General features: G+C 43.9%; 1 protein-coding gene across 4 annotated transcripts in view; it reads left to right on the top strand.

Annotated features, from left to right (window-relative positions):
• Positions 1-11543, top strand: part of DYM (dymeclin) — a 220029-nt gene extending 208486 nt beyond the window's left edge. For all 4 annotated transcript variants that reach the window (XM_040579681.1, XM_040579683.1, XM_040579680.1 and 1 more), the window contains one exon: positions 9872-11543. In XM_040579681.1, coding sequence (XP_040435615.1) covers positions 9872-10021 — 150 coding nt within the window. In that variant the 3' untranslated portion in view covers positions 10022-11543. The remainder of the gene's footprint in view (positions 1-9871) is intronic.
• The last annotated feature ends 1839 nt before the right edge of the window (positions 11544-13382 follow it).

Genomic DNA, 13382 nt, shown 5'->3' with positions numbered 1-13382 from the left:
TTAAACAATAGCACTTGCTGCTAGAAATTTAAAATACATAGTTGGCTCAGAGATTTGTGTAGAGTGGATTCTCCATGTCCATGGGTATATCACTACAGATATTAGTATACATTAATTATTCAGCAGGATTGTATTCTGCAAGCCTTCCATTGTTCATACGCTTCATAGGCCCTTTTAAAACTTTTCAGGTGAGTTTTTCTTTATTGTTAAATTTTAATAAGTTATATTATTTAGACTAAAAGCTAAAAGTATGCAACTCACTTCTCAGAAAATAGCAATAGTTGTCTCTGATGTGACAACTGGGATATTGGTTGGCATTTATAGTATTGTTTTTGTTCTAAAAAAAGGTTGATCAGGGAACACAGACCTGTAATTTTTATCCAGAAGTTGGAGCGGACTGTAGCCCAGATACACAAGGTAATTTGTCTCTGCCATCTTCACCTAGCAGGCTTCTCTTGTACAATATCTCCAAGAGAAGACTGCCTTTTTCACCCCTACTTTACCCTCCTTTTGAGTTCCTCCACCTTGTTGCAAATAATCAAATCGTATGGGAGAAATTCTTTCGATCTTTGGCAAGTCCTGAACCATAAAAATCCCTTTCTGTTTTATATAAGGGTTTCCCCACTGACCAGGTGATGCTGGGGCTCTGTAGGCACCATGGGCTTTCTCTGGAGGGACCAAACATCTCTGCTTCTCACTGATCTGCTGGTTGTCTGCATAACTGATCTTCCCCTGCCTTCACTGGCTTGCTAAACTTAATATATATTTTTCCTGTCTTTGGCAGAGTGATCCAAACAGTGCACATATGGATTTAGAACAACTTAAACTTTTGCCCGATTTGAGACCTTCAAAGAGTTGATTTTCCCTTCATTTACACAGTGTGTAAAAGTAAGCGAGAGGCTCTCAACTGAGTTATTAAACCAGTTTCTTTGTTTAAAGTTTACATTTTGCATACTTGAAAAGTGGCAGATTTTCAACTGTCTCATTCATAAAATTCTGCAAGCAAGAAGATCAGCATCAGAGCTGCTTTGTTTCAGGGGAGAATGGTGTCTCGGATTTGGGAAGTCTTTATAAGGTTGCAGGGTTTAATTCTGAGACTCAAGAAATTCCTTGATGTGCAAGCCCTTCTTTGAGGGTACTACTAAAGCGTCATTGACTTAATTGTGAGAGGTAGCAGAGTGAAGTGTCCAAAATCTACTCCTAATCTTATAAGCTTTGCTTAGCAGCTATACAAATCTTCTATATAAAGTTGGCAGTGACTGAGTGATTTCTAAATGCGTTCTGGTTTTGACAAAAATGTTTGCTGCAAACATACTGTTTTTCACTGCTGTGTAAAGCTTTGAACGTTATTCTAGAGCTGAAATGCAGGAAGCCAGGGCTTAAACTCATTTGCATATTCCTTTGCACTGGTAAAAATAGGGTGTGCTGTTATGAAATGTGCATTTTCTGCAAATCCTGTGGTAGGAAGGCTTACATATCCTTTTCATATTGATAAAAGTTTTCTGAGTTGATAGGTTTGTCCCCGTTTGTGAGGTGGTGCTCTTTAATGCTACTGAGAAATGGGTCCAGGGATTATTCTGGTTTTCAGATTTTAGTTCTCTAAATTCAAAAGCACACAAAGGATTTTACTTACTTATCTGAGTAGTCGGTGTGTGTACATAACAGGATCACAAATGCTCAAGCGAGGTCAGGCATTCAGTCTAGACATTTTTGTGATTTGGGCCAGTAGTTTTCTTTATTCCACATGCTTAAATCTTTTCTTGGTTAGTTTTATTTTGATATTAAAAACATTCCTCATTTTTACCTGTCGTCACTTTTAGGGGGTTCATTTTTTGTTCAGATCCCATGCTCTTTTTTTCTAAAAGGCCTCTGCATTTTCAAAGAATTCTTCTTGTTTCAGGCTAAGCCCTGAAGTGGTTGAAAGTTCTATGGTTTTGTTCACAGTACCTCATCTACACATCATGCCTTCATCCTCAAGCTTATAGTATAATTAAAGACATCCGTCTTTAGTCCTTTTTTTCACTATTATTTGGCAAAGCCAGCCTATATTGTATTCTCTGCAGCATTGTAAACGTCCCTGTAATGTTCCTGTTGCCGTTCCCTGTCTCTGGTCTGGCAGCAAGTCATGGTTCTGGCTGGCTCCTAGCTGTTGGAAATGTTCTGGGAAGATGTGTATCCATCTAGACAATACGGTATACAGAACAGTCCTGACATGGGAAGCAAATTGGATTTATAACTGTAAATCCTTGAATTGTGACTATAGTATGTATAATACATACAATGTTAGGTAGAGAGTAATCATGCTTAACAGCGCATAATACGTGGTCCTGCTTTAGGCTTTCATCTTAATCATCTTAATCTTTTCTTCCTCTTCCAAAATTTCTCCAGGTAGGCACAGCATCCCCGAAGCTGAGCAGTGATCCCCTTGTTTTCGTAAACTGAGCGCTGAAGGGATTTTTTCTGGATCAGCTCTTCAGGTGGCACGTTCTCAGCCAGGTTTGCTGAGGAAGCTGCTGACCAATGGTCTGCTTTATTTACTGACCTGTCCTAGAAGTCGATCAGAGTCAGTTGTTTCTGAGGTGGACCCAGGACAGCCTGAAGTGGGTACCTGGCCTCATCCTAAGCTCAAATTTATACTTCTGTGCAGTGCTTTTGGAATTTATACGATTAACAACTCTGTATGAAGACAAAAATAATTTCTGTGGCATGCTTTAGAGCTATTGATATTAATCAGCAATATTTCCCAGCTGTAAGGAAAAGAAACAAGCGTGTGTGTATGTGCATCCCTGACTCTCTAGAAAGGCTTTAAAGCTGTCAGTGTTTGCCAACCTGCCCTAGAAAGAAATGCAATTTTTCTCTTTTTAGCAATGGGATACTCCGCAAAGCTTTGCACCTTGGCAGGGTTACTACCAATATTTCACTTCTTTAAATCATTGTGTCTTTACCAATAAACCTCTAGGCACAGCTGTTAAGCCGATTTTTCCAAAATTGACCTGATTTCTCAGTACTCTTTAAAAAAAAAAAAAGAAAAATTATAATTGCTGAACTCTCACCAGAAGCTCATCTGCTTCTCTGGTGGCTGCTCACATCTTACGGTGCAAACACACAGTTTGCTCCCTGAGCATTTATTCTCCTGCAACTGTGGTTGTACAAACCCTTAGTCTGAGCGATCTGAAAACAGAAATTGTGTATCAATGATCCTAACGTGCTGAAACAGTTGTCTCTCTATAGATAAACCTCCCAGCCCTTCTGACTTACTGAATTTTCCTCCCTGGGAAAAACGTTGTTTTCTACTACAGCTCATGTGATTGCTTGAAGTGGGGCTATTTAGACTCTGTGTAGATTGTTTTGAAGATCATCTTACCATCTTGAGTTTTGTGTTTCTTTTTCACAACCTCCTGACATGCTCCGAGCTGCTGTTTTCTTCTCTGTCTTTAAATTTGCACCTATTCCTTACGCAGATCTTTGAACAAGATGTGCAGCTTGTGCTTAGTCTAGCAGATTTCCTGTTTGTTTCCTTCATCTCCTCACCATCATCATCTGCTGGGCTGTCTGTGCTTCAACCCTGAGGAGAAAAAGATAATATCGGGCAGCTGTGGTGTAGCCTGCACAGATATTTCATCAAAGCCTCATAGGCTTTCTGTCTCAAGTCAGAGAGAAGCACCGTAGATGCAGACAGAAACAGGGAAAGATGAAACGGCATTATCTCCCCAGAAGTATTAAATAATTACAAAAATTCAGTCTATCAGTATCTTAGAACAAGCACTGAGAAATTTTCTTCCGTAGATTGTGCTCTGTCAAAGCACTTTAGGTTCCTATATTTGTATAAAAATCAAATATATCAACATTTACACGAGTACTTGTATATCTCTATTGTCAACAGTGCACGAGGCATGACTTTTGAGTTGTTTTCAAGATCACTGGTCATTAATTTGCCTCAGATTGGGATTCTGGAGACCGGATTTCAAAGTGGCATTGTGGATTTTATAGACAAGTATGAATGTTCTTCCTCTGCCCAAACTCCTTATAGATTGGTACGTTTGATGCAAGGCAGGTTGTAGGACTAAACCTTGCTGGGGTAAATGTTCATTATGGCCCCTGCAATAAAGACGTGTCACGGTGCTGAATCTGAGCCCTTACAGGACTTTTTTTCTTTGCTAATTGACGTATTTGGCTAATAGGGTCCATTCCTGCAGGTGCTCCCCAGGCAATACCACTGTATTTAGCTGAAGCAATATGAAACACAGAATTTGCCAGCATGTCATTAGGTTCCCAAACAAGACTCAAGATAAGCTTTTCAAATGCACACCAATCCCATTTTCAGAAAGACTTTGAAGCTTCAGATTGATGGCAAGTTAATGTGAATTTGACTCTCAGATGTGTTCAGACTCCTTTGGAAATGGTATTTTTCTCCTAAACCAGTCACATGCTTTTGAAAATACTGACTCACATACATTGGGTTGCTGTTTCAGAAACCAGTGTTTCTAACCGAGGACTTGAAAAGAGGGTTTTCCAGTTGTATATTAATCCAAGTCTTTCTTTTCCACAGCAACTGCCCCGTTTCTTTGACGAGGGCTGCTTTTCATCCAGTAAAGCATCTAGACCAGTGTAGGAGCAAAGAGCAGCTGTGGGTGCCCCGTCCCCGGCAGTGCCCACGGCCAGGCTGGGGCTGGGACCCACCTGGGCTGGGGGGAGGTGGCCCTGCCCGGGGCAGGGGATGGCCTGGGTGGGCTTTAAGGACCCTCCCGACCCAAACCGTGCTGTGAGTCTGTGACATAACTTCACTCCATCACTCTTCAAGCAGCTCCATCTGCCCTTGCTTGTCTTCTCTGAGCGGAGATCATCCACTGACATGACACTGCAGCCCAACAGCAGCTCTGATGGTTCATTTGGGAAGGGAAGGGGATTTTTTTTTATTTGATGTATGGCTCGAGTCTTGGAGCTCAGATGCCACTGAGTTGGCTGGAGCTGTGCCAGGTGCTGTTGGCTGGCCATGATGCTATCTTCCTAATCGTTAACTGAAAGAAAAAAAAAAACCCGATGTTGTTGAACTTTTGCGGTAGGGGAGTTATTGCAGTTTAGTTCTGCATCTGTTCATCGGACTTCCTGTGGGTTTTCATCGAATCATATGATTGACAGTGCAGACAGTCTGCAAAGTTCTTGGTCTGTCTAGTTTATACCCTCGTCCCAACCACTAAATCTGACTTCTGCTTTATCTGGTAGAAGAAAACAAGATAGGGTGCTGTGGTAGGTTGATTCACCGGAGCTGATAAGTGGTATCTGTATTTTAATTGTGCAGTTCAATCCTGGTGTTACCTCCGGCTCTCAAGTTTTCAAGTACTGTGTCAGGCTGGTTTGTGTTAAACTAGCTGGGGCTGTCTCTCCTCAGGTAATGGCTGGAGAGAGGTGCAAATAATGGCTCCGCTGGACCCGTTTGTGTCAGGGCAATGAGTTCAAAAATTGAAATAGTGAAGTGAACCGGTAACGAAGTATTTGTACATCTGTCAACGCCATCCAGCTGAAGGAATAGGGCTGGGAAGGAAAAAAAGGGATGTTTTATCCCACATCAAGACTTCTCCTCCATTATTAAGACTACCATTTAAGATGCCTTAGAGCGGTCCCTCTTTCCAGAAAGTGCTAAAAATCAGGTTCATTTGAATGTCACTGACTGGGGAGAAAATGTCTTTCCAGGATTAAGGTGGACGCAACAGCAGCAAAGCAGAAAGAAAATGGGTTTCTACATTGCTGCTTTGACGTGCCACTTTGGGAATGTCGTTAATTGTGCTAAAACCCTCACCAGTGCTGGCTAGGGTGTTTGCTGGGAGTGTCCTGAGACTCCTGTGACCTGGTTGTTTGACAGCTCTCCTGAATCATTCATTTGGTATCATCTCCTTTCTGTCTACAGCACATGGCGAAGGCTCCTGGTCGCTTATTTGGAAGCAGTACATGCAGGAGATAGAAGGGCACAGAGCCGAATTTAAACATTCCTTGAATTATTGCCCATCAAAAATCATAAAGCTTTATGGTGTTGGTCAAGCTTTTTATGCGGTATTCAACCCTTGCTGTTATAAATGGTTTTAAAGTCGGTCTGATAAGTCACAAGCTTTTTTGAAGTGACATAAATTCAATGATTTTGAATGTTAACAAATTTTGTTTTGAGTGAACACCTTTGTGGTGAAACAGTGTGGGTGGGTTTTTATCTGAACAGTGGATGTCTGCTGTGCTGATAAATCTTGCAAGATAGATGCTGGTGCAGTTCTCTCCATACTGGGCTTCTAGGATTTCTCATTTTTAATGAATGAGAAAACATGGCCTCCACACAGCCATGGATCATTGCAGTCGTCTAAAGAAGCTGGGTTTGAATTACTGACCTGGAAGTCAAACTCTCCATGTCTTGTTAGCAATGCATTGAGCTAGCCTGGGCCCACTGTTCAGGTGGACCATCAAAAATCCATCACTTCTGCCATTACTTACCTTCTTTTTTATAAAGATACATTTGAAATTGTATATATGTAATGGCAAGGTATATTACATCTCTCCTTAAAAATCTCATTATCCTTGTCTACATTTCCAAGATAAAGCTGCAGAGTGTTAAGGCATATGTTGAGTGTGAGAAAGTCCAGGCTGACTGCAGTGAGTTATAGTCTTTAATCTGAAATTGATTATTAAATTGCTACGGTATGATCACAATAGATGGCAACATTGATCAGTCTGAAGAAAGGCTTAATAATAAAATCAATGCATGACTGTTATTGCCTGAAAATATGAATGCTATGTGATTTATTTTATACTGTCCTTCCAGCTGAGAGATAATAGGATAGTAAGAGCAAAGCATCTCAGATGTAGCTATTGGAATTTCTAACACAATTTTACCAACTGTTTTAAAGCTAAAGTTGTTTGTTAAGCTGCATTAGAGTCCAGAATGGTCCCTGACTACTGCCAGGAGTGCTTGCAAAACCAGTCGCTATAATTCACGGCCCTGAAGGTGAAAAAAGTTATCTTGTGTTTAATTCAACTCAAATTAGCATCTTTAATCGCTTTTTTCCCCTTCCCTCCCAGAAGGACTACTACAGGCTGCAGCACTGGCGTGCAGCCACCTTTGGGGTGAAGAATGACAGCTGTGTGAGGGTTTTTCTCTGCTAGGAAATGTTGCAGTGGTTTAATCATGAGGTTTAACCATTCACCCTGCTGATGCAATGCTGAACTGAACATGTTCCTGTCTACACGGACCACAAGCCAGGAAGCATTTAGGAGGGAAGTGGGGAACACTGCACAGAGGACAAGCAGAGCACAGTATCAGTTTTAAAAAACGAAATAATTAAAATATACATGAGGGTACCAAAAGAATTGTGGTGTTGCGAGAGGAGGGATGGGGTGGCAGAGGGAGAAGGCAGGTGCAGCTTGAGGACTTGGAGCCGAGATGGGAACGGATGGAGGATGTTAATGAAAAGGAGGATCTCAAAAGGCTGATGGGGGACAAAAGGAAACTTGGGCAAGTACGGAATAGAAAGATACCCTAAAGGGATACCATAAAGGTGCAGTGGGAGTAGACTAGGAGACGGGAAGTGAGAGATGGAGGTGAGTATGGGTGCAGGATACTCACACAAAGAGTGAGGAAGCAAAATGATGTGGAAGATTAAACAGGCTGGTCAAAAGAGACTTGGGGAAGAGAGGTTATAGAGAGGTTGTGAAAAATGGTTTAGGTGCCCAGAAGGGCTACAGGAGAGCTTCTCTACCACAAACTGCATGTCTGACGCAGGAAATTAAACCTGCTGATGTACCTCTGAGGTTCTGGGCTTTGAACTCAACAGGAGTTAGATGCAGAAGTGCCTTTAACAACCTTATCTTTTATCTGCCTTAGTTCCTAAAAGAGAGGTAGTAGTGGTGGAAACAATACTGCCCTCCTTCCCTGCCTGCTTGGTGTAAGGATGAACTCGCCATATGGCCAAAGTCATCAAGTACAATAATTAGCAGCCACACCGATGGCCCAGATGGCTCCGCCCAGGCTAAATACTGGCATCCAGCTAAGCAGAGCTGTGGTGAAGGGCCTGACCCCAAACTAAGCCAAACTATGGCAGCTCCAGAACGTTGGCGCATGCTGGAAGGTGACACCAACCACCCTCATCAATGGAGGAGATGGCACGTTGTCACCCAAGGCTGCGGTTGAGTGAAGCTGAAAAAGCTGTCCGTGGAGACATGTAGGAGAGGGCACATTGTCACCTGTGCTTGAATGAAGCTGTCCATGGGGACATCTTCCTTGTAAGGCACAGTGCAGGTGGCATCTTTGTGGCTTGGTGTAATTGCATGCTCGGCGTTTGCACCGAACCGCTCCAGTAACGGCAGCAGCTCAAGGAAGGAGTAGCATAGTTTCCATGTTTTCTGACTCCCAAGAATGCAAATCACCTGAGTGTGTAAAGGTTAAATAAATAACCCTGAAAGCCAAGTGGCCCAGAAGTGCCCCTTCAGAGGAGGCTGTTCCAGCCAGAAGAGTCTTGTACCCTAACACAAGGGAACAGGACACTGTGAGCGCAGGAAAGATGATAGGGGATCCCTCCATTATTAATGGGCAGAGAGGCTTCCTAGCCATCGCTGTGCTTGTTCTGATCGTGTCACACCGTAGAGTATATTCTTAGTCTTAGCCACAGCCTTATAAATAATAAAAGGGGTCATGTTTTATCTTACCCCAGTGATCATTGTAATGTGGCTTTTATCTGAGACTCTGCCAAGCTCTTGACACAGGCAACATTTAGAAGCAGATAAAATGATTGAAGAGCACAGTACAAAAGTAGGCTCGGCTCTTCCCCCAAAACACAGGCTTACCCAGAGGGAATGCAGGGGGGTTGCGATGTATGTGCTGCTTTGGGAGGGAAGGAAGGAGAAAGTTGGAAACTTGAGGATGCACATGTCCATCCAGGTAGGTTGGGCAGGGCTAGCACGTCTGATGTGTGTTGGTTCTGGAGTGCTTTGCTTAAAGCTGGTACTGAAAACTAGGGCTTTTGTGGAAACTGTATTGTCTGGCCAGGGGGGGAGGTACCTGCGTGGGTGGACGATACGGTCCGCGTGCACGGGTCTTGCGGTTATAGCCCTTGAGGCTGTAGTGGGGTAGGCGCGTGACGCGTTGCAGTTGTGGAGCTTGCAGGGGTCTGCACTCACAGTTGCCACGCTGATGCCGTTAGCGTGCTCCTCAACGGGAAAGCCAAGGCACGGAGGTAATGACCTGCCCAAAAGTACAAAAGAACCTGTAGCAAAACTGGAAGCGGTCTCCTGCACCCCAGGAGGCCACGCACGGAGCCTAGGCACACTTCCTGCCGTGCTTCCTGGAGGAAGAGCATTTCTCTCCTGGAAACTTGTAGTTACATAAAGTCTTGGAGAATTAGAGGGGAAAAGTCAGTTTGCCGTAACACTGGGTTCCTGAAACAGATCACACTTGTTTACTCTTACAGCCTTTCCAAAGGGTTGTCCTGCAAAGGAGCTGAGTAGGGTTAATAGCAAAATACATTTTAGGGAAAACTGCAATAAACAGGTCTGTACGTGCACAAGCAAGGTGGCTTTTGTGGGGCTGCTAAAACCGGCAGTTTTCCTCCAAACAAAAACCTTTCTGTTTTGTAAGGGATTCAGATGTTTAGTCTTTGCTAACAGGCAAATTGAGTGTGACCAACAATAAGAGGGTTGAATTCAATGTGCTAACGTAGCGTTCGGTTCAAAGAAGAAATTAAGAATGATCTCTTCATCTCATGATATATCCGTAAATATTTTCCTTTGGGTCTAATGGTTCGGTTCCTTCCGTGATTTTTTTCACCAGACCTCTTTCTTCAGTTGTTTGCAAAGACATGCAACCCTTCCCTCAGTGGACTTTGGTTTTTTGTTGCAGAAGTTCCCAGAGTTGAAGTTCAAGTACGTCGAGGAGGAGCAGCCTGAGGAGTTCTTCATCCCCTACGTTTGGTCCTTGGTCTACAACTCTGCCGTGGCCCTGTACTGGAACCCCCGTGACATCCAGCTCTTCACTATGGACTCCGGCTGAAGGAGGTGCCCCAGCCAAGCCAGCTCAGCTCCGTCGTCTTACGGAAGATGAAACTCTGCACCGCGTGTTAATACGTGACCCCTTCCAGCGTGCACCCTCTGACCCCACAGCTTACGGAGAATGACGCTTGCCACTAGTGTACAGTCCAACAGCAGCTTTTTGGGAGCAGGTTGCCACCGAGACGCTGGCAACAGACTGTGGTGTGAGGAGCTGACGGCTTGTAGGCAACCTGGTATTTATAGTCCTATAACCTAGAGCTTGTTTGATGAAAATGAGGCCTTACACATGGGGTATGATGTTACTACCAACCACAAACCTAATTGTTCTTTTAACTTAAGGGGATAAATGAGGAAGGAGATGGTGGACTTTGATCTGGAAACAGTATTTGTGTTTTTTGTTTCTTTCAAGCGAGGCAGCTTCGTTGGGTTGAGCTCGCTCTGGTCTGTTGGATTCTGCGGTGGGTAGCTCGTTACCTAATGCCGTGCTTTCACTCACAGCCCTGCATTTTGGTGACACTGTCAAGGCTACAGTCATCAAATCAGTGTCTACACCGTCATCCGAGGGAACTAAGCAAGCAGCATATTAATCAAATTAGCTCCCAGGCAGATTCAAAACACTTGATTTAGATGTCAAAATGTTTGTGGGAGGAATGTCAATAGCAACCCTTTTGTTGTTGTTGTTTGACTGGCAAATACTCTATAGAGGGCTAGAAACACCAGCTTTCAGAGTCAGGTCCCTTACAGACTTGTTTTACTGTGCTTCTTTGAAAAAGTTGTTCCTGGAAATTGAACGTGTGGTGGGAAAAAAAAAATCTCCAAAGAAAATAGTTGTAAGACTGTAAAATAGACCAATGTCCTGTAAAACTGTGTGTAATGGTGACGGTGTGTTGTGGGGATCCTTGGCAAAATTCTGCATTGAAAATCCTGTTTGCTATTAAAGGTTTTATGGCAGAAGTATAGATTTATCTGAATGTAGAACACTTTTTGTTGTTGTTGTTTTAAAGTGTCCTTTCCTGATATACCTGTTTCTGCAGTTGGAAGAACAAAAGAAATGGCTTGACCCAATTTGGAAAGAACATCTCATTTTTCAAAATAAGGATCATTTCTTCTCTGGGGAGGCTGCTGACGCTGCCCGTTGCACACATGTGCAAACGCTCTCCTAATCCCATGTGCTGCCAGGTGGAGGACTGTCATCAATGCATTGCATGCCAAAACATAAATATCAAGGAATTTGTTCCTAAACTTACGTGGCACCCCCCTGTATGCGCTGCCTGCTCCAGCATGTTCTGTTTATTGACCTGAAGAATTCGGTGCATTTGCTTTCAGACAGTCCTTCGAGTGGCTTTAAATAGAATGTTTTGCACGCACACACCCCAGGGGTTTTTTTCCCTGAAGGATGCGCTAGGATTGTATTTTCCTTTTATCTGCTTGTTTAAAGGTGGAAGTCCATTTGAGTCCTACACAAATGGAAATGCTGGCTTTAAAAAAAAAAAAAGCGTTCCAGATTTATTTAAATGTAGCTACAAAGCAACATACACAGTCCAGGAGCATTTAGGACTTTAAAATGGCAGAAGCTTTTGAGAAAAGGCAGTAGTAAAACTGGAGATGCAGTTTTTCTTAGGGAAATATGAGAAATGAATGAACCATGAGTAAGCTGCATGGGCCATTATGCTGTGTTTTGGATATTTTTGTTTTATTTTGCCTTTGAGCAAACGTCAAAGGGGAACGACTCTTCTTGGTTATCGTAGTGATTTGTCATTTTGCCTTTATTAAAAGACGAAGAGTGTTTGTGAGTCAGCAGGGCTGCCCAGCCTGTGGAAAAGTCAGTCTGAAGATGCACTTTCAAACCACGGACGCTGAAGCTCCTGGGATGGCTCAGTTTTCATCTGTTGTAAACTGCTGGCGAGCACTTGAGCCTGCCCTGAGGTGAGCACCCTCCAGCCCACTGCCTGCAGCACGAGTGGAGCACTTCACCCAAGAGGGCTCAGCCAGAGCAGATGCTTATCAGCTGGGTGTCAAACAGGGGAGAACCTGAATTTTCTTTGAAAGGGCTTTTTATAAAGAGAAGGGTACGTAAAGCAGCAATCTGATAGAATAGGTCAAGCCAGCTGCCGAATCAATGCAGGAGGCGCACAGTAAATGATTTCTCGCTGTCCTCTTGTGATGCCATTGAATTGAAGTACAGAAGGAACAGGTTTGTTCCGATCTCATAACCTCCTTGTGCATTTAATTATTATGCAATGCGCCCAGGGCCCAGCTGGTTTGAAACAGCTGGAGCTACAATCCAAAGCTGAAACAGCAGAGCCAGACCAAGATTTATGTTGAAATCCATGCTAGCCCCATTGGTGCTTCCAGGAGCTGGGAGTGTTACGTGGGTCTGGCAGTGTCCTGGTGTCTGCAGTCTGGCACAGTCACAAATACTCTGTTTTCCTTCAGATCTGTAAAGTATCACCTTGGGGATCCTTTTCTGTGTGAAAGATTTATTATGCGTAATAAAAAAAAGAATTAAACCAGTCAATGCAGGGTGTAGTTGTATTTGTTTTAGGTCATGGCTGCCACATGGTGACATTCGGCCAGTGGGTCTTGGTGTGGTCGTCAGACCTAACATGCATGAGGTTTAATAACATTGTCCATGACATGCAATAAAAAGAACGTTATTTTATTATGAAGTAGGCAGTTGCTTGGATCTGTGCTTGGTGAAAGAAGGGACGTGTCCTGCTGCAACGTCATGCTGAATCCCACCTAACGGACGGCTCTTGCCAGCTCGGTGGGTGCAGTAGGTGCAGCCCGAAGGAGGCGCTGGGACCGTGCAGTGGCAGCAGGGAGCAGAGGAGGGGTGGGATCGTCCCCATCAGACCAGACCAGCTGTGATGCGTTGCTGTACCCTCAGTTGCTCTTTCCTGCTGTTCTGGCAACATCACTTAAGCAGATGGTGTCTCTGTTTTTTGGGGAGTGGGGTGAGTATTGCACCAGGATCTGAGCTTTACCGTGCTCCTGTTCTTGCGCTGAGTGCTGATCACTAGTCGTACAACCTGCTTAGGTGGCTCAAGTAGCTTTAGAAGGGGAAATCCATTGCTTCAGGGTTGGGGAGAAGGGAGGTCTGCTGTCCTCACTCCTCCCTTCCAGAAGATCAAGCGTTTGGGAGAACAGGCAGGAAACCAAGTTGCTGGTGAGGTTGGTGGTGAAGCGGAGGCTGTGCACATGAATCCTGATGCACGTGCCCCTGATGAGGGAGAAGTTATCCTTCCTCAGATCATTGAAAGAAACTCTGATCTCACTATGAAAACAAGTGGTGGGGTGGAAGTTACGAAGGAGGCGGGCATTGTTCCCTTTGGCAAAAGCAGCCCAGAAATCTTGGAGAT

Source organism: Falco naumanni, chromosome Z (genome assembly GCF_017639655.2).
Source record: "Falco naumanni isolate bFalNau1 chromosome Z, bFalNau1.pat, whole genome shotgun sequence".
Classification (NCBI taxonomy): domain Eukaryota; kingdom Metazoa; phylum Chordata; class Aves; order Falconiformes; family Falconidae; genus Falco; species Falco naumanni.
The sequence above is the reverse complement of the archived record's forward strand: the minus strand, read 5'-3'. Positions and strand labels throughout refer to the sequence as shown.